At 36.1% G+C, this 23,413-nt stretch overlaps 1 protein-coding gene across 1 annotated transcript in view; it reads left to right on the top strand.

The window, feature by feature from the left end:
* The window catches only part of DMD (dystrophin), a 2,084,073-nt gene that overhangs the window by 1,269,800 nt on the left and 790,860 nt on the right, over nt 1-23,413 (top strand). Inside the window, 1 exon segment of the mRNA NM_001003343.1 lies at nt 4,814-4,989. Within this exon segment, the coding sequence (NP_001003343.1) occupies nt 4,814-4,989 (176 nt within the window).

Below are 23,413 nucleotides of genomic sequence, written 5' to 3'. Positions count from 1 at the left end.
TCCTTTCTTTTTAAAGGATTTTCATTTATTTGACAGAGCACGAGAGGAAGTATTAGTGGGAGTAGGGAGTGGGGGAGGGAGAGGGAGAAGTAGACCGCCTGCTGAGCAGGGAGTCCCGATGCTGGATTCCATCCCAGGACCCTGGGATCATGACCTAAGCCAAAGGTAGATGTTCAACAAACTGAGCCGCCACCCAGGGACTCTCCAAGGAAATCTTTAACAAAATCACAATTAAATCTTAAGATTGCATCCTTGACACATCTACTTGCTCAATGAAGATTTGGTTATTTTTCCCTTTCATTTCCCTCAGTCTTGATCTTCTCTCCCAATCACTTTTTCTCTTCTGTTTTCCTATTCTTCCTAATTTTGGTATTTGGGCAATTCTTTATCTCCTCCCTCCCTATCTTATCCAATTTGTCATTGTACAATTTCCCATAACTGCTTATTAGCTTATTCTTTTTCTTTGTTGGTCACATTTTATGTTCCATTTCTTGTGCTTTCATTCAGTTTTGAAAAGTTTGGCAAATATACTTTTTAAAAAAATGTATGTAATGTTTTTGTATAAAATCTACCAGCTGCTTTTGCCTCATATTCTCTCCTCTATAAAAATGTAGCAGCTCCTTCCTTGCTTATAACTTCTCTTACTTTCCCTCAATTTTACCAGACTCGAGGGACTTAAATGTATATGTCATTTCTATAATTTAGGAGCATTTATCAATTTAAAAATCATATTAGAGGTTGAGATAATGCAGTAACTCTAAAACACGTTTCTCCTATTCATTCGCTCCTTCCATGTGTCTCTTGACTACTCTTTCTTTAATAGTGAATCTATTTTGTACTTCTTTGTCCCCTTACCTCCAGAGATTCTGATGCAGTCAGCTAATGGTAGAGCTCTGGACTTTTATATTTTGAAAAAGTTCCCTGGGGAAGTCTGATATGGAATCCTTATTAAGAATGATACTTTCATATCAGAATCAAAACACAATAAGCTTTCTAACTGTGATGAATGATCCAATAGATTTAATTATGATTCTCTTTCTGTCCAAAACTAAAACTAGATGTTAATTGCCAGAGAAATAGATAAGGATGCGTATGACAACAGAATACTAGTATGATATCAAAGCTTGGAAATTTCACTGGTGGTGAATAATTTAGTGCTTAAAATATTTAGAAGCTATAGAATTAAAATTGATTTGTTTTTCCCTAAGTGAATAAAGTTGATTGAGGTTTTACATTTAATTTGTTACATCACATTTTATCTTCTTCGAGCTCAGAGGCCAACTGTAAAACACTGCGTACAAAATTCTTACTTCCTGTTTCGATCCATTATTTCACTCTCTTACCCTTTATTACTGAAAGCTCTCCTCAAGTATATCATATACTGTAAATACCTCTCCTGATTACAAAATCTTCTCACACAAATGCAGTATACTATTTAATGAACTCTTCTTTCACAAAATTAAAAAACCTGAAAGCCCTGGTTTGAGACTCTATATAAATGAGATTTAGATCTAACAATTTTAAATGATTGCTTATTCCTAGCTATCCAATTCTCTCTCTTATCTGGGAAATAGAAATAATAAAACCCTTGTTGATTCTACAATTGGGTTATAAAAGTCACTGCAGCCATCAGCCATCAAGTAGAAGGACTAAGATCAAAAATACAAGGCAAAGGGGCTGATATAAAAATTCTGAAACAGCTTTGGTTTATAGCATTATAAACCACAGACAAGAATTCTTTGATTACTCAACAAAGATTCTCTCACCTGACTACTCAGTGTGGCATTCTGACCAGCAGTATTGGCATCCCCATGAAGCTTGTTAGAAGTAGAGAGTATCTGACCATCCCCAGACACACTGAACCAGAATCAACAGTGTGGCAAGTTCTCTAGAAAATTCTTGTGCACTTTGAAGTTTGAGTAGCAGTGCTATAGCACAAATCTAATAGGAACTCCATGCATTTTTTTAATAGGTTGGATATTGGATGCCACTGAAGGTGCAAATTAGAGTCTTAATCTTTCTCCTCTTTCCTGACTTGTGTCTTTTAGGCAAAGATTTTTCCCATTTCAGTAGTCCTACGTGATTGCACGATCTAGCTAGTTTGCAACCCCTGTAGCTTCTGCTCTGACGCTGTATTGGTTTTAATCTTTCCCTTTCTGGAACATTATCAAAAGTCTAGTCTTACCTCGATAACAATCTCCCAGAATCTTGTCCTAGTGTTTTCCCTGCATACCTGTCTTAACAGCCTGAACTCTGCCTCAGAATTACCCAGAAATGCAGCTCTGGCTCTGATACTCCTGTACTTAAAACTGAAGTTATTTTCTTTTGCCATCCAAATCATTGCCAACTCCATAATGAAAAGCAACGTCCTCTCTGTGCCGCGGCCCAAGATACACCCAGGGCTGTACCTCTCTCTGAACTGCCACTCCCATACAGCGACATGGAGCCTGGATCCATACTCCCAATCAGATCATAGAAATTCTACAACATAGCCCTTGCCTTCTGCCATCCCCTCATGCCCCCGACCCTCCATGTTTCTCAAGTCTACCCTTTCTTTATATTTCACGTTGCCTCCGAATCATCCCCTGTTCATCACTGAGATTATCCCTCTTACAGTGCATCATTTATGAGCATCGTTCTTTCTTTCTTTCTTTCTTTCTTTCTTTCTTTCTTTCTTTCTTTCTTTCTTTCTTTCTTTCTTTCTTTTTTTTCTTTCTTTAAAGATCTTATTCATTCATGAGAGACACACAGAGAGAGGCAGAGACATAGGCAGCGGGAGAAGCAGGCTCCCCATGGGGAGCCCGATATGAGACTCCATCTCAGCACCCCAGAATCACACTCTGAGCCAAAGGTAGATGCTCACCCACTGAGCCACCCAGGCACCAGGCATCTTACTTTCTATACTGTATGTAGTACAACAAATTATCCTTCCCAACTGTGTCTCACCTGTTCTGCTAGATTACATACTGCCCGAAACCTAGACCATTGAACTCATTGCTTTGAGTCTCTAGGAGGCCAAATGATAAGTATTAATGCTAATGAGTCCATGGCAATGATGAAACTATATATCTTCTTTCCTCTCCCACTTCCTTTATCTATATATACGTGTGTTCATTGAACAGATAGTTACTGAAACCTTGTGCCCGATACTGGACTAAGCATTAGGGACACAGTCGTGAATAGGACACAGTCTCTGACCTTGGTGAATGTATGGTGTAATAGGAATACAGACACAGTTTGTTATGAATGAGTGTACCTGTTACTAAGCAAGTAACAGTGAGTGCCATGCGCAACACTGCTGTGAATAGATGGTAAAGAGTGAAATTCAACTAATGGTGCAGAATCAACCAGTTGCAAGGAAATATCACATGGTTGCGAGAGCATATCTCATTTATATTTACGGGAGTATGGTGAGGAAAGTTTATGAACATTTGAATAGCTGAATAGTTTTATATTCGTTTGGGCACTGTGTCTCTGGAATAATGGCCTTGTTATCATTTTTTCTGATTAATTGAGTCTTTTAACTATTAGAGTTATACTATCAGAAATTCTAGTATTCGAAATACTATTACACAAAGTAGTAGAAAAAATTTCTTTATGTGAATATAGAATATAAGAATATAAAGAGAGATTTATATTTCTTTATGTGAATATAAGAATCTTAGAGAGATTTGACCCAGTCTCAGAAAACATGCATCCATTCATTTATTTGGCAAGTATGAACTAGGGTTTACTATGTCCTTGGTATTGGCTCAAAAGATAGGGAAATAAAAGAATATTAGATTATGAGAATCACATCTATCAGAAAAGTGTTCTGCATACTGCATCCTATTGGTACATAGGATTTGTGAGTCCTTTTGATTTAAACATGGTAGGGATCGCAAGTTCTCAGATTATTTCATTTTCTAACCTTCAGATTTAGTACTGGATTATTTTAATTGCCTAAAACATTCTGGATCATCTTTTTTTTTAAAAGCATTATGTTAAAAAAAAATAAATAAAAGCATTATGTTATGGTAAAAGCATTTTTGTTTCTACGTATATTTGGTTGTACTAATTTCTTTTTTAATGACACCTCTTTTCTGATACTCTTAAAATTTCATTCTGGATAGAAAGTAGAAGATATTTAATCTTGACACCATGTGACTCATAAAACTGTTCTGGTGGCTATAGATTGTTTTTAAATTTATCACTGTACCTTAGGGATTTTTTGATAGGCTGCCCCTGAAAGCAATTAATTTTCAGTTTTATGTAGTTTTATAATGCAAAATACCTTGATGGAAACAAATTTGGAATAAATTTCCTTGTAATATAGCAATGAATTTTTGTTTAAATATCTCTAGAGGTTTTTTTAAAATACTGTGACTAAACTATGTTTGTTCTTTTTCACCTCTCCTATCGACTGTCATTAAGAAATCCAAATACTTTTTTCATGTTGAAATTTTACAACACTTCATAGACTATTAAACATGGAACATCCTTGTGGGGACAAGAAATCGAATTTGCTCTTGAGAAGGTTTCCAACTAATTGATTTGTAGGACATTATAACATCGTCTAGCTGACAAGCCTTACAAATAGAAAGACTGGAGCTGAACTGAGAGGGTGCTTTTTTACTGACACATAAAAGGTGTCTTTCTGTCTCATAGCCTTTGGATAGAGACATGTCAGTTTCATAGAGAAACTTTCACATGGAGCGTTTTTATTTCTTTTCTCTCCCGGTAGAAACCGCATGTGGTAGCACATTGTTAAATCTTTTCTCAAATAAAAGGACGTAGGGCTTCATTTTTGTTTTGCCTTTTTGGTATCTTACAGGAACTCCAGGATGGCATTGGACAGCGGCAAAGTGTTGTCAGGGTATTGAATGCAACTGGGGAAGAAATAATTCAACAGTCCTCAAAAACAGATGCCAGTATTCTCCAAGAAAAACTGGGAAGCCTGAATCTGCGGTGGCAGGAGGTCTGCAAACAGCTGGCAGAAAGAAAAAAGAGGTAGGATGACAGTTAAAAATAGGAATTCTAAAATTTTAGCAGAGCTATTTAAGCTGTCCTCTAAAAAAGACTCTGTGAAAGATTGTAACCAGGGTGAAAGGCACCAAGATTAAGGAGCTCCTCAACTGTTCATCAGTAGCAATAATGAATTTGTTTTCTGTTTCTCATGTACTGAAACATGTAGCTGTTGCTAGTGCAATAGACAGTGCTTTTGCTGCTATTTTAAACTTTCAAGTTTCTTTTAAATATCATGAGATTGTTCAAAGATGAGTATCTTCAGTATATTCCAATTTTAACAAGCTGGGTCTCATTTATTTTAAAGAAGATGACAAAAGGAAATTATAAATGACTATTTTATAGGAATGACTGTTATTTGGCTAGATTTTTTTTAACAGCTACAAAATGTGACTATGATGCTAAAAACTGGGATGGTACTATTAACTTTTTAATTCCACTACATTTATCAGTATATGCTTGAAGAGGGACTTGGGCTGACAATGGTCAAATCTAAAGGGGGGGGGAATTAAACATTAAAAAATAAAGGGAAAAAAACCCAGAAAAGTTATCATTGAATTCAGTTGTCTTTTAACTTTCTCTTGGAAGATCCTGAAAGCACAGAAAGCCAAATATATGCTGCCACACTTGGAAGGCATAGCTATTTTTATAAATGGAATTTTGTATTATGCTTCCAGTTGTTGATGCTAATGTTGCCTGTTTCATAAGGGAGGACTTGGCCTTTACTTACCAAATGAGACTATTGTTTTGAACAATGAAAACTCTCTTTTATTGCCAAGCTCTTGCTTCATACCTATCATCTACATAATAGGTGGATTTTAATATTCAGAAAGCTAAGACAACTCATTGATGAATGTCTTTGGTGAGGATGTATTAGAAAGGTTTCAGAATTAGGTCCATTGTCTTTACCCACCTCCTCTTGGCGCCTTTACTCCCGTTGCATTATTCAAAACGTAGATAGAATTCATATTCCTCTACAAAAGGGATGCATTAGTTGACCTACACACACACACACACACACACACACACACAGAGAGAGAGAGAGAGAGAGAAATCTTGATAAAGTTTAAAAATAATAGTATCATCTAAAAACATTGTTATTTTAGACCCTGGCTTAGAAAATATTGTAGTTTTTATATAGATGACATAAAATAAAGATCTAAACTTTGTGGTGTAACTGCTTCCTCGGGAAAATCATATACTTTTTTTCCCACATTGAAATTTCTCCATTAAACACCAACTATACCATCACTTAAATAACTGATATGTTTATACAATGAGCAGGTTTAAACCTGCATAAAATCATTTCTGAACTAAAGTCAATCCAATTTAAAATAAGATGTTAACAAATGAGAAGATTAAGGAACATTGAATGTCATGCTCTCAAAATTAATAACTTGAATTCAAAAAGTAGATTAAATGAGTTGGAAGATTTTTTTCTTTATTATGTAATGTAATGTTTAAATACAACATGTTAGTATTTTCTCTGATAACAAGTTTTTAAAAATTCAGGTGAAAAATTGATCTGTTACTGACTTCTAAATAAAAATCAGAACTTATAAAGATAGGGCATTATGCCAAATAAGCTCTAAAATTTTAGATCCTTCTAAGTTGTTAAGAAAGTGGTATATGCTGACACTGTGGTGAAATATTACACAAATTGTAGGTTAATTACAGCTAGGGGTTCGGCTGTAATGTGTTGTAAATATTTCTCCCATTTAAACATTTTGACCTACATTAAATATTGCACTTTTATGCTTAAAAAACTCAAGATCAGCTTCCTTGAGGTTTTTTTTTAACTTAGCTTTTAAAGTTGTCTACTTCATGCTACATTTTAAAAATAAATGTTAGCATATTTAAATTTCCACTGAGATCAGGTTTGTGGCATACTTCCTTAGGATTTTTGTATCATTTAAATTTTATGAAATGTAAAAAACGTAATAAAATAGAAGTACATTTTCTACCAATACACTAACAGCTATTTCCAAGCATCCAGTAGCAAATAAAGGTAAAAAAATTATAAAGAATATGTTAACCTAACAATTGTGGGAGAGCTGTAATCATGAAACTATTATTAATCAATGGCATGCTTTCACTGCAACCCAAGGAGAAGTCAGCGGGAAATAGAAGTTATTTATTGCACAGGTGAAAAATAAGATGACTATTCAAGTTGACATCAGTATTCTCAGCTTGCAATGGGTTTTAAATGCAGCTGTTGTAAATATTTCATGTTTTTAGTCCATGTACACATATGAAAGAAAGTACACAATTTAAGAAAAAAAAAGTCTGTTAAAACTGTCTGGAGCCTTAAAGTTACATTATTTTAAACCCTTCTCTTTGAAAATGTAAGATATCAGAAATATGAGCAGAAAATTCCCAGAACAAATTCAAATAGCAGTGGACATCCATTAAGGTTAGTTTATGTTGGAAGCAAATGAAGTATAGAATGCAGTCAATTAGGTATACAATTTAAGGTAGAAAATTCACTGTTGCCTCAACTATGTAGCAGGGGAACTAGATAACATCTATAGGTTTAAGCATGATGGTATAATGAGTTTAATGATGGCTTAGCCACCAAAGTGGTCTTTGTAAATGAAGAAGATGCAAATGAAAATTTATCAACCATAAAGGAAGTCATAGGTTAAAACAAAGCAAGCCTATGGACAAAGATTTGTAAGCACAGGTCCATTGGTAGAATTCAAGGAGTGCCATGAACTTGGATAGGGAAAAAATTACCTCTTTGTTTTTACCAACCTCTAGTAGAAATTGAGTGTTTTCTTCCACTTTGAATAAAGGCAACAAGCCAGAGTAATACTAGCAGTACCTGTGAAATCACAGGTATTTTTATATTTCAATAGTGTTACAGACATCTCAAAGTATTGTTCATTGTTCTCACTCTTCAAAACTAGTTATCAGATCTTCCACAAGATCTTATTAATGTGTTAACAATAAATAAGCACATGTATTGCTATATCATGAACATTTTTTCTAGTAATTTTATATCTATATTTCAATACAATTGCAATTGTATTGAAAGTTCTGGGTATTTTATATTCTGGATTTAAAAACCTGATTCTGAGAAGAGTCCCGGGTTTCACCAGATTGCCAGAGGGCTCCATGCCATAGTAAAAAAAAAAAATCTTAATATCTATTTCTAGCCAGCTGTTTATCTGCCCAGATCTCATTATCATGTACTATGATCTCAGTCCTGTTGATGATGTCATCACTAACTTCATACACTCCTTTTTTTCTGGAGTATTCCAGGAGATGTACCAGTCAAGGGAATGTGGGTAGGCACGCCTTTGGGCGATGAATAGCTGACAACATAAAGGATGCTATTTTACTTAGAATAATATCAGTTGATAGAATAATATCAATTGATAAAAGATTAAATGGAAGAGGGCAGCAAGGTGATGGGAAGTAGAATCCCTAAATTGAGGAAACTTGAATCATAATCCATAGCAATAAAAAATGATCTCAAGATTCGATCTCTTTTTTCCCTTTAGGCAAATATGGTGTTGTTTCTACCATTGTAGAGATAAGGCAATTATTGTACTAATATATATATATATATATGAATTCTAATTTAAATGTCACCTGATTGAATATACTGCTTGAAATTTTTCTTTTCCCAACACTTTAATAAAAAATTACAAATATATAAAAAAGTTGGAAAAGGTAGCATAAAGAATACCCATTCTCCTAAACCCCTAGATTCAAAGCTAATTTTTGCCATTTTTGTTTTCTTTATCCTCCCTCTCCCTACTTCCCCCATATGTGCCTTTATTTAATACAGGGAATAACACACACACACACACACACACACACACACACACACACATTTTTTATTGTTTTAACATTTGCATAAGTTATAAACATCCTTATGCTGCACACCTAAATACTTCACCATGCATTTCCTTAGAATAACAGCATGCAATATATAGCCATGTTTGTTTACCATGCTCAAGAAAATTAAAAGTAATACCAAATTATTATTTAATATTCTGCCCATATTCAAATTGACTGAATGACTCAAAAATGTCTTTCATATTGTTCTTTGAATTTTTCATGTCAATGTCCCACCATGTTTTATGTATTGCATTTGGTTTTGTAGGAGAGGGGGATAAAACCTTCTTCCTCTACCCTCTTAGCTTTAGTATCTGGAGACTGCCAGTTAAATTGACAAAAGACACATTAATAGGAGAAGAAGCATACAAATTTTATGTGGTGTTAATGTTTTAATGTGGTACGAGAGGCTTCATATGAAAGAAGTGAAAATCCCAAAGAAGTCATAGACCTAAGAGCTTAAATATCATTTTAACAAAGTGATTAAATTGTAGGGAGGTAAAAAGACAAAGGAAAGGGGTTTGGGCCTCTAGGGGTGATAGGTTGCAGGAAGGCAAATATATGGGGAAACTAATGGAAGACAAGGATATTTCAGTAATAAGTAGATTCAAGTTGATGCTTCTGTCTCCAGTGATAAAAAGTGATTTGCTCTTCCTGGTCCAGAAAAGGAGAGGGAGGGTACCTTCACAAGGGGAAGCATATGCCCTGCCTTAAGGCAGAAATACACTGGGTAGAGAGTTTTTCCTATGTCTGCTATTTCTCAGTTGCCTTCTGTTCAAAATAATTCTTACACCCAAATGGCAAATTATGATCTCCTTCAGTTATTAGGTTTCATCAGTCTTATTTATTTATAAATATTTTTATTTATTTATTTTAGAGAGAGACAGAGCACAAGCAGAGAGGGGGCAAACGGAGAGAGAAAATCCCAAGCAGACTACACGCCTAGTGTGGAGCCCAATTTAGGGCTCCATCTCACAACCCTGAGATCGTGATCTGAGCCAAAACCAAGAGTTGGACGCTCAACCGACTTAGCCACCCAGATGTCCCTCTTCAGTCTCTTTTAGTGTAAAATAGCTCTTCCACTTTAGTTTTCTTTTTACTGATACTGACATTTGACAGACTCTGGTACAATGTCCTCAAGAAAAAATCTCGCCTTTCTGGATTTATCTAATTTTTCCCTTCATTATGTCATTTAACTTGTTCTCTATTATCTGTATTGTTGGTAAACTGGATGTTGAGACTTGAAAAGATGCAAGTCAAATATTTTTGACAAGAATACTTCATAAAAGATGGTGTGTGCTTCGGATCACATCAGGAGGTCACCATATGAGGTAGTCCCATGCTACATCTGGTCACTTGGTTTAGGTGGTGGCCATCAGATCTTGAGTTGTAATGTATCATTTTTTTGAAATTAGTAAGTCATCTAATGGCTTTAATATCTTTTGATGATCCTTCCCTTGCTCACTACACGAGATGCAAAATGGTGACATTGCCTGAATTCTGACATGATCCTACAAGCTGATTTCTTCTGTTTAAAAAGAAATTTCACCTTTCTCCTTGATATCAGATTGGATTTATGAATTCTTACTTACTCAATATGTTACAGTAAATTATAGTTATTCTTCTTGTTGATATTCTCACCTTTATTAAATTTGACCAGTGGGAGCTTGTTCAAGCCTCTGGCATAAATGCCCCATACTCACCTTGTACTTTCCCTGCCCCAGGTGTGGAGTCAACTGTTTCTCCAAGGACCTCTGATTTCTTTTAGTGAGAAAAGGTATATGGAAACCAAAATGTGGGCAGCAACCCTTTCTGAAAGGAATACTGGCACCTTTCTGGCAAGCAGTCCTAAGGGAAAATGTTTCCATGCTCCTTAACTAAGAACACAAAAATCTGTTTCAATTATACATCAAAGTTCAAAGTCAGGCGAGGTCTCTTTAAAAGCTCTTATTGTGCAAGACTCATGTAAAATTTTTAACTTCTTATTCATTTCAATGCTTCTACTTCTGATTTTTTTTAACCAAAGTTTACCTGGATATAATCTATGCTAGTTTGCCAAGCAAATTAATGGTGTAAATAAGCTAATGGGAAGCATTCCTAAATGTACTTAAGGGAAGAAATTGTTTTTTAAAGACCTTAGTTCATTGTTTGCATGCAAATGGATGCTGTTAATTAGAAATGAGCCTTATCTAATTCATTAAAGTAGGCCTAGTAGGACCTCTTCTTGAAAATCTCCATTAGCAATTCATATACTCTATGTACTCTTTGTGAGACAACTGTTTTCTCTTAAGTCTTCTTTAATTGTGTCTCTTAATTCAGGCTCCCCTAACCAAAATAGCCTTCTGTAGAGTAGTACCCTATTTCCTACAAAATGAAAACCAAAAATTTTAATATGACTTAGAAATCTCTTTATAGTGCATGGTATCTTTTCAATGGACCCTGCATACCTACTATGTTAAACCAACGCTGAAAGCCTTCTCACACACTCCCACTCTGCCCCCAGGATCTTGTCAGCCCTAACTCCAGTCTACTTGCTATGCACTTGAACTTCCCTGGTTTCTCACCAACACCTTTGACCTGTTCTGCCAGCCAAAGTTTGCAGACTGAGTGCCCAGGTGGAAACCAGCTTGGAAATTATTCCATGTTTTTACATAGGCATTATTTTTGGAATAATTGCCAGCATTTAAACATCAAGAGGCTTCATATTTTCTTTACTTTTAAAAAAAGATTTTATTTATTTCTTTGAGAGAGTGAGAGAGAGAGAGCATGAGAAAGGGGAGGGTTAGAGGGAGAGCAGGCTCTCTGCCGAGCAAGGAACCCAATGCAGGGCTCAATCCCGGGACTCTGGGATTATGACTTACCCAACTGAACCAACCAGACACACCTGAGGCTTCATATTTTCTAAAGAAAATAAAAGAGAGACTCCTCTCTCCTTTTGAAAACTTAGATCTGGCTGCTATGCCCTCATCCCCACGTTCTCTCAAGGCATAATCCAGCTGCATCTGAGTAAGAGGTGTTTCAGACTTGCTCCTCAAAAGTGTGGTCTCTGGACTAGAACAGACATTACCTGGGAGTTGCTGAGAAATGCAGGATCTAATAAATCATCGTGTGCATTTTAACAAGACTCCTAGGTGTTTGATCTGAATGTTCAAGTTTGAGAAATGCTGGTTTGGGCAAGCAAGCTTACTCTTCAGTTTACCATACCTGTCCCACCTCAGTCATTTTTATCAACTGTTTTCCCATTGACATTAGCCTTATAATACTTCATATAGATGTTCATATAATGGTAGTGGTGGTGACAGCACTTAATATTGTCAGGTGTGTGGGATGCCTGGGTGGCTCAGCGGTTGAGTGTCTGCCTTTAGCCCAGGGCGTGATCCTGGGGTCTCAGGATAGAGTCCCACATCAGGCTCCCTGCATGGGGCCTGCTTCTCTCTCTGCTTGTCTCTGCCTCTGTGTGTGTGAGTGTGTGAGTGTGTGTGTGTGTGTGTGTGTGTGTGTCTCATGAATAAATAAATAAAATCCTTTTTAAAAATATTGTCAGGTGCAGTTCCCAGTGCTTTACATAGCCCATATACTCTTCATTAACAACTCTATTCTTATATTCATGTTTACAGAAGGGCAGTTGGGGCACAGTCTGCTCAAGTTTTTGCCCAAGATCACATAACTAGCAATTATTTTAACCAGGATATAAACGCTAAATGTCAGACTCTAGCATCCCTCCTCTAGATGCAATTTTGCATTACTGATCTTAGCTTTGACCTTTGGTATTCTCTGGATATACTTCCAGTTTCTGCCCATCAGCGTTTCATTTGGCAAGCCCTTTCCCTTAGCTGGCCATGCTTTGTAGCAAGGGGATAGGACATGGAACCTGTCCTGACCTATCTTTCCAGACATGTTATCCATCATACTCATTATTTAAGCTTGTGTCCCAAGCATAAAATGACCTGAAGTTTTCTGTCCTTCAGCTTTTGCCAAAACCATTTACTTTTCCAGATTGAATTGCCTCTCATAATTTTCTCTCGAAGTCCTACCCAACAGAAGTCGTCTTTCTCAGTGAGTACTACTTCCTTTTCTCAAGCAGAGGCAATTTTTCTCTTAAGTTCTTCTTGCTCCTTTTTATAACACATTACATTTTATGTATCTATCAGGTATCAAACCCACATGTATTTTATCTTCCTTGGCAAGATTGAAAGCTTCATGCGGGCAAGGCAATATTTTATTATCATCTCTAGAGCCCACAGTACTTAGCAGAAACTCTAGTCCATTTTGATAACCAGAAAACATGTTCTCAATTTAAATTCTAAGATTTTTTAAATTCACATTCAAATTACACTATGATGGGGGACGTGGGTGGCTCAGTCAGTTAAGCATCTACCTTTGACTGAGGTCATGATCCCGGGGGCCTGGGATGAAGCCCCTACATCACAGCAGGGAGCCTCCTTCTCTCTGTCTCCTTGCTCCTCCCCCCTGCTAATGCTTTCTCTCTGTCCAATAAATAAATAAAATTTTTAAAAAGAAACGAAAAAGAAAAAACAAAACAAGAAAACCCCAAATTACACTAGGATTATAAATCTCTACACTTGGCCTGCTACATAGGTTAAAAAATAGATGTACAGAGACAGAACTATTTTTTAAATGTTTTTTTAATAATTAACACATTTTCATGGATCATCTTTTCTTCTGGAAATTGGACTAGATCAATTATAATCTTAAAGTAGTTGGGTTAATAATTCGTGTTTTCGGTGTTCTTCTGAATTTAATACTCATAAGAGACAAATGACTTTAACTTCTATAGCTAATATGTCAAAAAGAAGCTCATTGATTCTAATACTTTGTACATGTGTTTACCTCAGTTTTACTGTATCACAACTAATAAATTCTAGGTGAAATAAGAAGAAATTAGTCTTGAGACTGGGTATTTTATTTTCATCCAATCTATAAGCACAAGATATTTTACTTTGCAATCCATATCATCAAAGAGTTATTTTTAGATTGATCAAAGAGGATCATACAGATATTATTATCCACAGGTGTCTATGGAAAATCTGGTCTCTTCCCATCTGTTATCTGATGACTCTTGAAAAGCTTTCAAGGACATTCATAATTCTTCATCAAAGGACTATGAAAATTAGCTTTGTAGTTAATCTTTTTATGTCATATTTTATTCTTTACAACTTGGCAAACTCTAATGAAAGAGCTGGAGCCAAACATGCTGTTGCATGGGCTGGTATGGACAATATCATTCTCTATAGATACACACATGGTTATACTTTATTCATGGCCTATGAATTCTTATGGGCCTGGGTAGGTAGGAGTTAGAATTTCTAATGGGGAATGATCTCTGTGATGAGCCTTGAAGGATGGCAGGAGTCAAATGAATGAATGGATGGACATGCCAGAGAGAAAAGGTGACATTAGTAAAATTAGTGCAACAGAAAAAAGTAGGCTATGTTGAAGGACTACATTCATTTTAGAATAGAGAAGGTCTCTTAAATCTTCGTTTAGATGTTATTATCCTGAGCTTATCATTCTATATGTAAAACCAACTGCCCAATTTTTATTCTAAACTCAGTGCTGGATATCAGTAACCTATATATGTTTTTGAAGGTTACTCAGAGTTTTATCAGTAGCCTTATTGGAACCATGTACCTTGCTTCCCACCACTTGAGAGTAGCATTTCCAAGAGCCAACTGTGTGTTGTTTCCAACTGGTATAATACAAGTTATTCTTGTTTTTATATTTTTTCTTGAATGAAATATTACACAAACTAATAAAATAGGAATGCAAAGAGAAAGAATTATGGTTTCTGTGAAAACTAAAGTTTAATGCTTTGAAAGACTTGTTAAACATGATCAGGAAAAAATATTCAATTGGATATAGATGAGGAAACTATTAGGAGTAGAGAATAGAAAACACAAAAATAAGGAAGATTTTTACATTTAGATACTTTCTGATCTCTCTAAAACTTACTCTACTTTGAAGAAACCAAGACTGAAAGTCATAGGTGATGAATTGTAGGACTGTTTTATATAAGACAGAGTATGCTGAACTTCAGTCACTGGATCCTTACTTCAGGAAGGCTTAGACCCCATACCAAATGAGTAGTGAATTAGAGGCAACAATGTTCTAAAAGAATATAAAATGTTTGAATATGTTTAAACAACTTTATATAATCCCTCCAATTTAACATTTTTTCCCAAGACTACCTATCCACTCATTCTAATCAAGTTTAATCTTGACCTGAGCCGAAGGCAGATGCTTAATCATCTGAGCCACCCAGGTGCCCCTATATCAATGCTTTAAATATGCTTGTAGACATCCTTTCTGTTACAGGGTGTCCCATACATATATAGGGACATGGGGACATCTCTGGTCTGTAATCAATAGAATGGGAATTTTGAGCTTACTTTCCTGTATGTTACAATTGATATATTCTCCAGATATAATCCCCAACATTCTGTTTACCAATCCTTCTGACTTACAATAGTTAAAGGGAGGTAGCCTCTGCACCATGGAGATTACATATATTACCTCAGTTCATTAGTTATGGGAACTCTGGGAACTCTGCTTTGTTTATCAACTAGTAAGTCAATGAAGTAAGAAGGGAATCTCACTGAGTTAGTTGACTGGGAATTGCTACCCAATTCCTTTGGGGAAAAAAAAAGTGCAGTGTCTTCAACAGCTGTGTCTTCCTCCCAATGTTCAGACTTACACATCCAAATAGATGTTTTCTGAACATCTTGTTTTAGATGTTCCACAGGCTCCTCAAACCTATCATATCCCAAGTTGAAGTCTGTAGGTCTGATTTGTATCTCTCTTTCTATCTGGGTTTTCCCCCTTGTATTTCCTATCCTAGCTAATGCATTCAATTCAGCCAGTTCCTCAGGCCAGAAATGTGGGTAAGGGGTCATCCTAGAGCCCTCCCCTTCATCACCCCCATCTCATCTAATCAATTACCCAGTCATTTTATTTTGACCTACTGAGTATCTTAAATCTGTCACATCTTTATGAGTTTTATTCTGCTCAGACATTTATCATCCTTAATCTAAAATTCTATAAAACTTGAATCACCCTGCTGCCAGCCCCAACCTCTTCATTTCACCCTGAGCTCAGCTATCAAAGGGGCCTATGTGCTTCCAAATCTTAACTATTTGAAACCTTGCAAGGCCCTTTTATACTACCCCAGAAAAAGGCTTGAGATACAAAATCTTCCTTGATCAAGCCTCACACCAGGCTCCCTGCTCAGCGGGGAGTCTGCTTCTCTCTCTCCCTCTCTCTCTCCCCCTGCTTGTGCTCTCTCTGTCTCTGTCTCTCTTTCTCTCTCAAATGTATAAAAAATCTTTAAAAAATAAAACTAAAAAATCACATGGATACAGTGTTCAGTGAAATGCAAATGGTCAATACCTAGTGAGACCATAGGTGAAGAGACTAGAATTCCCTTGCTTGAGAGCCTGTGAATTCCCTCTCCCTTTAAAGTTATTGCTGTCTAACACTTGTCTGTTGTCCGTTTGTACAGCAGCTACACCCGGAAGCCAGCAATGTCTTAAAACAGGCCAAAGGGCATTTGTGAGTTTTTTGTTTTCCTTCTTGCCGAGAAAACTTGTATTGTCTACCATCGGAGCTTATCCTGTGAGACAGGTCTTCCTACAAGCAATCATTTCTATAGTACTTTTGGTTAGATTGCAAACCTTCATACTGCTAAAAACAAACACACTATCTGTGTGTCAGTAGATTACCTTTCTGCACAAAGGAAAAAAACTCAAGTCCTGAGATAAAAATGTGTTGATCACTTTGATTCCTTCCCTGGATTTAATATAATTAAAGCATGCCTTCCATATGTGTGTGACTCTATTATCATGTTTTTTTGAACAAGGCTCTTCTATTTTACTAATTCTCAGTTATCCGTTTGGCCATTAATATAAATCTAAAATTATCACAATAAGCTCTTTTCACATTGGTTAATATGAGTTAAAATATATTTCTCTACTATAATAAATATGAGGTTTTTAATTCATTCATTCATTCATTCATTATTCATGAGAGACACAAAGAGAGGCAGAAACACGGGCAGAGGGAGAAGCAGGCTCCATGTAGGGAGCCCGATGTGGGACTCGATCCCAGGACCCCAGGATCATGCCCTGGGCCAAAGGCAGGCACTAAACCACTGAGCCACCCAGGGATCCCCTGATAAATATGTTTTTTAAAGCCCTCTCTAAAGTGGGAAACACCATACACATGTAAGCTGCTAATCTAAGAATTTTTCACTATTATAATGGTGAATGTGCAACTATTTCCTTCTTGTTTTTAGAATAAAGCCTTATCTCTTATAGGAACTTGGACCCATTAATTATTCTCTCCCCCCCCCCAAATGCACACTAGCATAAGTATATCCTTACCCTATCTCTACTGGCCTCCCATCCCTAACCAAGTAAACATTTGTAGCTCCCAGATTAGAAAGTAAATTAAAAATACTTCTTTCATAATGTGTTCTACTGTACTTGACAGAGTTCTTAGCTGTGAAAAACAGAATCCAGTTCTGCTTAATATCAGCCTAATCCAACTTTATGAGAAGGATAAAGACCTGCTCCCATTGCCAAAGAGAAGGCTAGAACACCAACCCCAGGATGGACAAAAGGCAGAGGAGAGTCTCCATTTCAGGAACTGTATAGTCCAGATCACATCCTGGATCCACATGCCCTCAGAGACCACTCCACCACTGCAGATAGGAAGTGAGGATTGCCAGTGCCATTGGCAAGAATTGGAAAGAGTACCTTGGAGTTCTTTTGTCACTCATTCCAGATTTGAAAACTGAACTTCCTGCATTTGATTACATAATGATCTTGGAATTACCACTACAGGTATAGGGTATTCAGATTCTGGGCAGCCAAAGATGAGAAAGGTCTCTTACTTCCCTTTCCTAGTTATGATTCCCATTTGAATTATTCTCTTCATAGTCACTAATACTTAAATTCACATGTTCTCTTTTATCTTATCTGGGTTTTTAAAAAGATTTATTAGAGAGAGCACAAGCAGAGAGAGCAGCAGGCAGTGGAAGAGGGAGAAGCAGACTCCCCACTGAGCAGGGAGCCTAATCCAGGGCTCATCCCAGGGCCCCGGGATCATGACCTCAATCAAAGGCAGATGTATAACCAACTGAGCCACCCAGGCACCCCTCTTATCTGGTTTTGTTTCTTTGTTTTGTCTTGTTTTGTTTTGTTTGCTCTTGGTCTCCACCACTACTCTGCTGATATCTTTGCCAAGGCCATCAGTGATCTCTTGTAGTTCAGTACCACTGTAGGCTACCTGGCATTAACTGACTTTCCATCTTAGTGATTTGTCTCTCCTTGCTGTCTCCATGTCATTTATTTCATCTGATTTTATTTCTACTTTTCTGCATAATTTATGTCTTAACTGTACTCCTCCTTTCATCTTCCCTTAATCCTGATGTTTCTAAGTGACCTTTCCTCAACCCTATCCTCTTAACCTATATACTTTCCCTGGTTGTTATCCATAGCCACAGATGTTAGCTCTCCCTATATCATTTAGAAATCAAACCAAGAGGTAAAATAATAATAATAATAATAATAATAATAATAATAATATGCTTGAAATAAGACAGAAGTGTATCCATCTATCATGTATAAAAGTAATCTGCAACAAGGTAGACTGGCATCATTACTCTATGATGTCAAAAACCAAGACTCCTTCTGTCTCGAAATCTTCCATCCTTGATAACACCCTTATCCTCATGATCCAAGATGACTTTTAGCTCTCCAGCTATCACATCTGCTTTTCAGACTGCAGGATTGGGAAGAAGAGGGAATGGGTATGCCTTTACCCTTTTAGGGGACTGCACAGAAAGCCCATATAACACTCTTCCTTACATCTCATTAGTCTGAATTGATTCTCATGACCATAGTCTCTGAGCTGGGTAGCTAAACATTGGATTCCTGTTCTGGACAAGAAGGGAAGAATGGATCATGGAATATGCAGATAAGTAATCTGTTCCACTTGATTTTGGACTCTAAATTTAATATTCAGCTCAATATTGGCTCCAGATAAGACATACATATCTAGCCTCTAATGGGGCATTTCATCTTCCATGTCTGGAAGCCACCTCAAAAATAATTATATCCAATGATAAATATGTTCTGTTCTTTCACAAAATCTACTGTGAGTGGTATCACTATCTATGTGTTTGCCCAAGCTAGAAATTTGGAAGTTGTAAGAGTTAATATGAATGACATTAGGGGGTGCCTAGGTAGCTCAATCAGTGAAGCAACCAGCTCTTGATTTCAGCTCAGGTAAGAATCTCAGGGTCACAGGATGGAGCCCCACATCAGGCTCTATGCTCAGCACAGACTCTACATGTCCCTCTCCCTCTGCCCCTCCCCTTGCAAGCTCTCTCTTTCTCTCTCTCTATCTCTCTCTCAAATAAATAAATAAGATCTGTAAAAAATAGTAATGACACTAAGTTTTGTGTGCTTATGCTACAAAATGGTCTTTAAGAGTTTTACAAATGTTTCCCCATTAATCTTCATAACAACTTAGTTTTAAGGATCTTCTGTGTTCATCCTCTCACCTTACTGTGACATGGTAAGCAATGGATGGATAGCAGTATTCTTACGTCTGTTACACAAATTATCAAATTGCGGCTCAAAAAGATTAAGATTTTTGACCAAGGCTAATAAAAATTATAGAAAGATTAAGAACTAAATGTCAGTGATTCTGACCTCAAGCCCATACCTCTACCATTGTGATCATTTTTACCTAAGTGAACAAAACAGCTGACAAAGGACAGCAGGGACAAGACAAAATAACAAGTGAGTGTCCCCCCTACCTTTATTACCTCTCCTTCAGCCAATTAATGAGGCTGAAGCCTGTATCTTCTCAGATTTGTGTTTCCTCCAGTATCTAGGGATAATATAATCTTTGATTATTCATGAATTTTTAATGATGGAGAATTTGGGTAATTAGTAAAGAAAAAAGGCTAGAGAAGCCTGAGTAAGGGGGAACTAGAAAAGGAGGCAAAGTTGGTCTGCAAAATAAAAAGGACAAGAGAATCCTTGAATGTGTGTTTTGTTTGTGGAGTTTCAAAACTTAAAAGATTCTGAAGCAGTTGATAGATATAAAAGAAATGAAAAGAAATGGAATTTCTGGAATGTTCTGTAACTGTGAATGTGTTGGTCCCCATTAGAGATCAAGAAATGTGAATTAAGATTAGAATTACTGTTCGGCAATCTTTTGTTGCTGGAGTTGGTTTTTGCGGATGTAACTCAGTGAAGAATATCAGTTATATTTTTATTAGGATTTCATGTGAGCACCAAACTCTACCTTTATGAATCAATAGATGATTTTTAAAATGATCAGTCTACTCATGACAAAAATAGCTTGTTTCCTGATACGTTTGTTATTTAATTGCCAATTAACCTTTCCACTGCACAGTGGAAACTAAGTAATTGGAGTTGAAGTTGGCCAATTAAATAAACCTGCTAACTAAATGCTGGGCAATAATCCCCTCTTTGTCCACTTGTGTTTATTTCCTTTGGAAGTAAATAGCATGGTACTTTTGTGTTTATATTTTTACTTTGCTTTTTTGTTTGTTTAGCAAGATACTTATGCTATGTGAGCCTCATTTTACTCATTAGAAAAATAAGGAAAATAGTGCATATGTCATAAGGTTGCTGTAATGATTAGTGATAATATAAATAAATTGGGTATTCCTGTGCCTGGTACCTGAGTAGGGCTTAGAAATTAGTCTCTGGGAATAGGACTTCTGGGATAGTGAAGAGTGTAGCTTAACCTATCTACTTCCAATGAACAACAAGAAAACTGGACAAAATATTTCATAACCCTGGAGATCAAAGGCATACACATAATTGATTATTTATAGAAAACTATTGAACTTTGAATAAGAACAGTGGAGATCTACGGTGGTTTTGTCTGGGACTGTTCCCACTGCCCACTCCCAGTTTGGTCAGCATAGCTGTTAAATTGAGGTAGTATAACACATGAAAGCCAGCAGCTTCCCTTCCAGAGGGGCTGATTTTATGTGGAGCCAAACATATAAAATTCCATGCCCAGAAACACAGTAACAGACAGAACTTGGTAGCAAATAAATGAGCCAACTAGCAACTCTGCTGTCCTAAAGTTGCTGTCTAGATTAGGCAAACAATTGACAGGACAACTAGCCAAACATTTGATTTTTCAGGGATAGATGACAAATGAGAATGTCATACAGGGCTGGACAATCTCCATATATCTGCTACAGTATGACTTAAAAACTCAACATGGAATGCATTGCTTAATACACATACAGATTCTTTGACAAAAATTGGAAATTTTACTGACTCCAGGTCTTTGAGCTCAACTGCTGGCTTCATTGCCTAGTCACAGCTAAGCTCTGCTGATCTCTAGGAAGCAAGGCATATTTTCTTTTTCTTTTTTTTTTTTTTTTGAAAACAGAGAAAGGGTATTAGCAGTCACCCACTATGGGGAAGCATTCCACAGATATTGTCCAGATAAGTTATTAAAACTTTGGTAACCACGACCCTGATGGTGCTGGGGGCAATCAGAATCTGGAGCTCCTTCTTCAATGTATTAAAATGTTGACTTTTCTAGAAAAATAATGATACATCCAAAGAAACAGGGAATTATAAACCATACTCAGGAGGCAAAAAGCAGGCAATAGAAATTACCTCTGAGTTGGTCCAGATGTTCGACTGAGCAGATAGAGACTTCAAAGCTCCTATAATAAATACTTTTGGGAACTTAAAGAAAACCATGTTTAAATAATTAAAGTATGATGACAAGGACATAAATAGAGAATATCAAGAATGTTCCAAATTATTAAAAAACAAGTGAAAATTCTGGAATTGGAAAGTGCTATAACTGAAATTTTAAAAATTACTAAAAATGGCTCAAGAGCAAATTCAAGATGAGAGAAGGAAAAAAAATCTATTAACTTGAAGATAAATAGAAACTGTCCAATCTGCCAAACAAAGAGAAAAATGGGTGAAAAAAAATGACCAGAAACTCAGAACTGCAGGAAAACTGAGTGTATCAATGTGGGTCCCAGAAAGAAAAGAAAGATTAAAAAGCAGAAAAATTATTTGAAGAAATAATGGTCATACTCTTCAGAAATACAGTGAAGCTGAACAAACCCCCAACAAAATAAACTCAAAGGGATCAATGCTCAAAAACATCAAACTACTAAAATACAACCACAAATGTAAAAATCCTAAAAACAGTCAAAGAAAAATGACTCTTTCTATACAAGGAAATATAGTATGATTAGCAGATAACTTCTTATAAACAATGAAGGCCAGAGGCAGTAGAATGTGGTATTCAAAGTGCTGAAAGAAAAAAAAAAACTATCAACCAAGAATTTCAGATAAAGGAGAACTGTTTTTTAGACAGTGCATAAAGACGTTCTCAAAAAATCAGAATATTTCTTTCTAGGTGGCCTGACTTACAAGAAAAAAAAATTAAAGAAACTTCTTCAGGCTGAAACCAATGATATTATTCAGTAACTCAAACGTACATGAACAAATGAAAAGCAACAGAATCAGTATATATGCACATAAATATAAAAGACTGTACAAATATAGATGTATGGTCTTGTTTTTGAGGCATATTTTTGCATAAAACAATTATATCACTGTATTTTTGTATTATTACACATAGATGCAATGAATATGGTGATAAATAGCACAAAGGAGGAGGGAAAATAGAACTTATCAGAGCAAAGTTTCTATATTTTACTAGAATTAGTTTTTTTCTAGCTTTATTGAGGCATGCTTGACAAATTGTACATATTTAAGATGTACAATGTGATATTTTGTTATAAGTATACCTTGAGTAATCATTAGTAAAATCAAGCTAATTAACATCTGTCACCTCCCATAGGTACCAATTGTGTATATGTGTTGAAAACATTTAAGATTTACTCTCAGCAAATTTCAAGTATGCAATACATTATTAACTATGGCTGCCATGCTGTACAGTAGATCCCCCAAAATTACCATGACTGAAATTTTATACCCAATTACGAACATCTCATTTCCCTAACTTCTCAACCCTTGGCAACCGTCATTCTATTATCTGTTTCTCCGAGTTTGACTTTTTTTAGACTCCATGTATAAGTGAAATGGTACAATATTTGTCTTTCTGTGTCTGGCTTATTTACCTTACCACAGTGTCTGCTAAGTACATTCACATTGTCACAAATGGCAGGATTTCTCTAAGGCTGAATGATATCCCATTATATATATATATATATATATATATATATATATATATATATATATATCATACTGTCTTTGTCCATTCATCCATTGACGGACACTTAAGTTGCTTCTGTACTTTGGTTATTGTGAATAATGCTTCAATGAACATGAGAGTGCAGATATTTCTTTGATATAACTTCATTTCCTCTAGATATATACCCAGAGTCAGATCACTGAATCATATGGTAGTTCTCTTTTTAACCTTTTGAGGAACCTCCATAGTGTTTTCTACAGTAGATGTACCAATTTACATTCCCACCAACAGTGTACAG

Source organism: Canis lupus, chromosome X (assembly GCF_011100685.1).
Source record: "Canis lupus familiaris isolate Mischka breed German Shepherd chromosome X, alternate assembly UU_Cfam_GSD_1.0, whole genome shotgun sequence".
Taxonomy (NCBI): domain Eukaryota; kingdom Metazoa; phylum Chordata; class Mammalia; order Carnivora; family Canidae; genus Canis; species Canis lupus.
The sequence above is the reverse complement of the archived record's forward strand: the minus strand, read 5'-3'. Positions and strand labels throughout refer to the sequence as shown.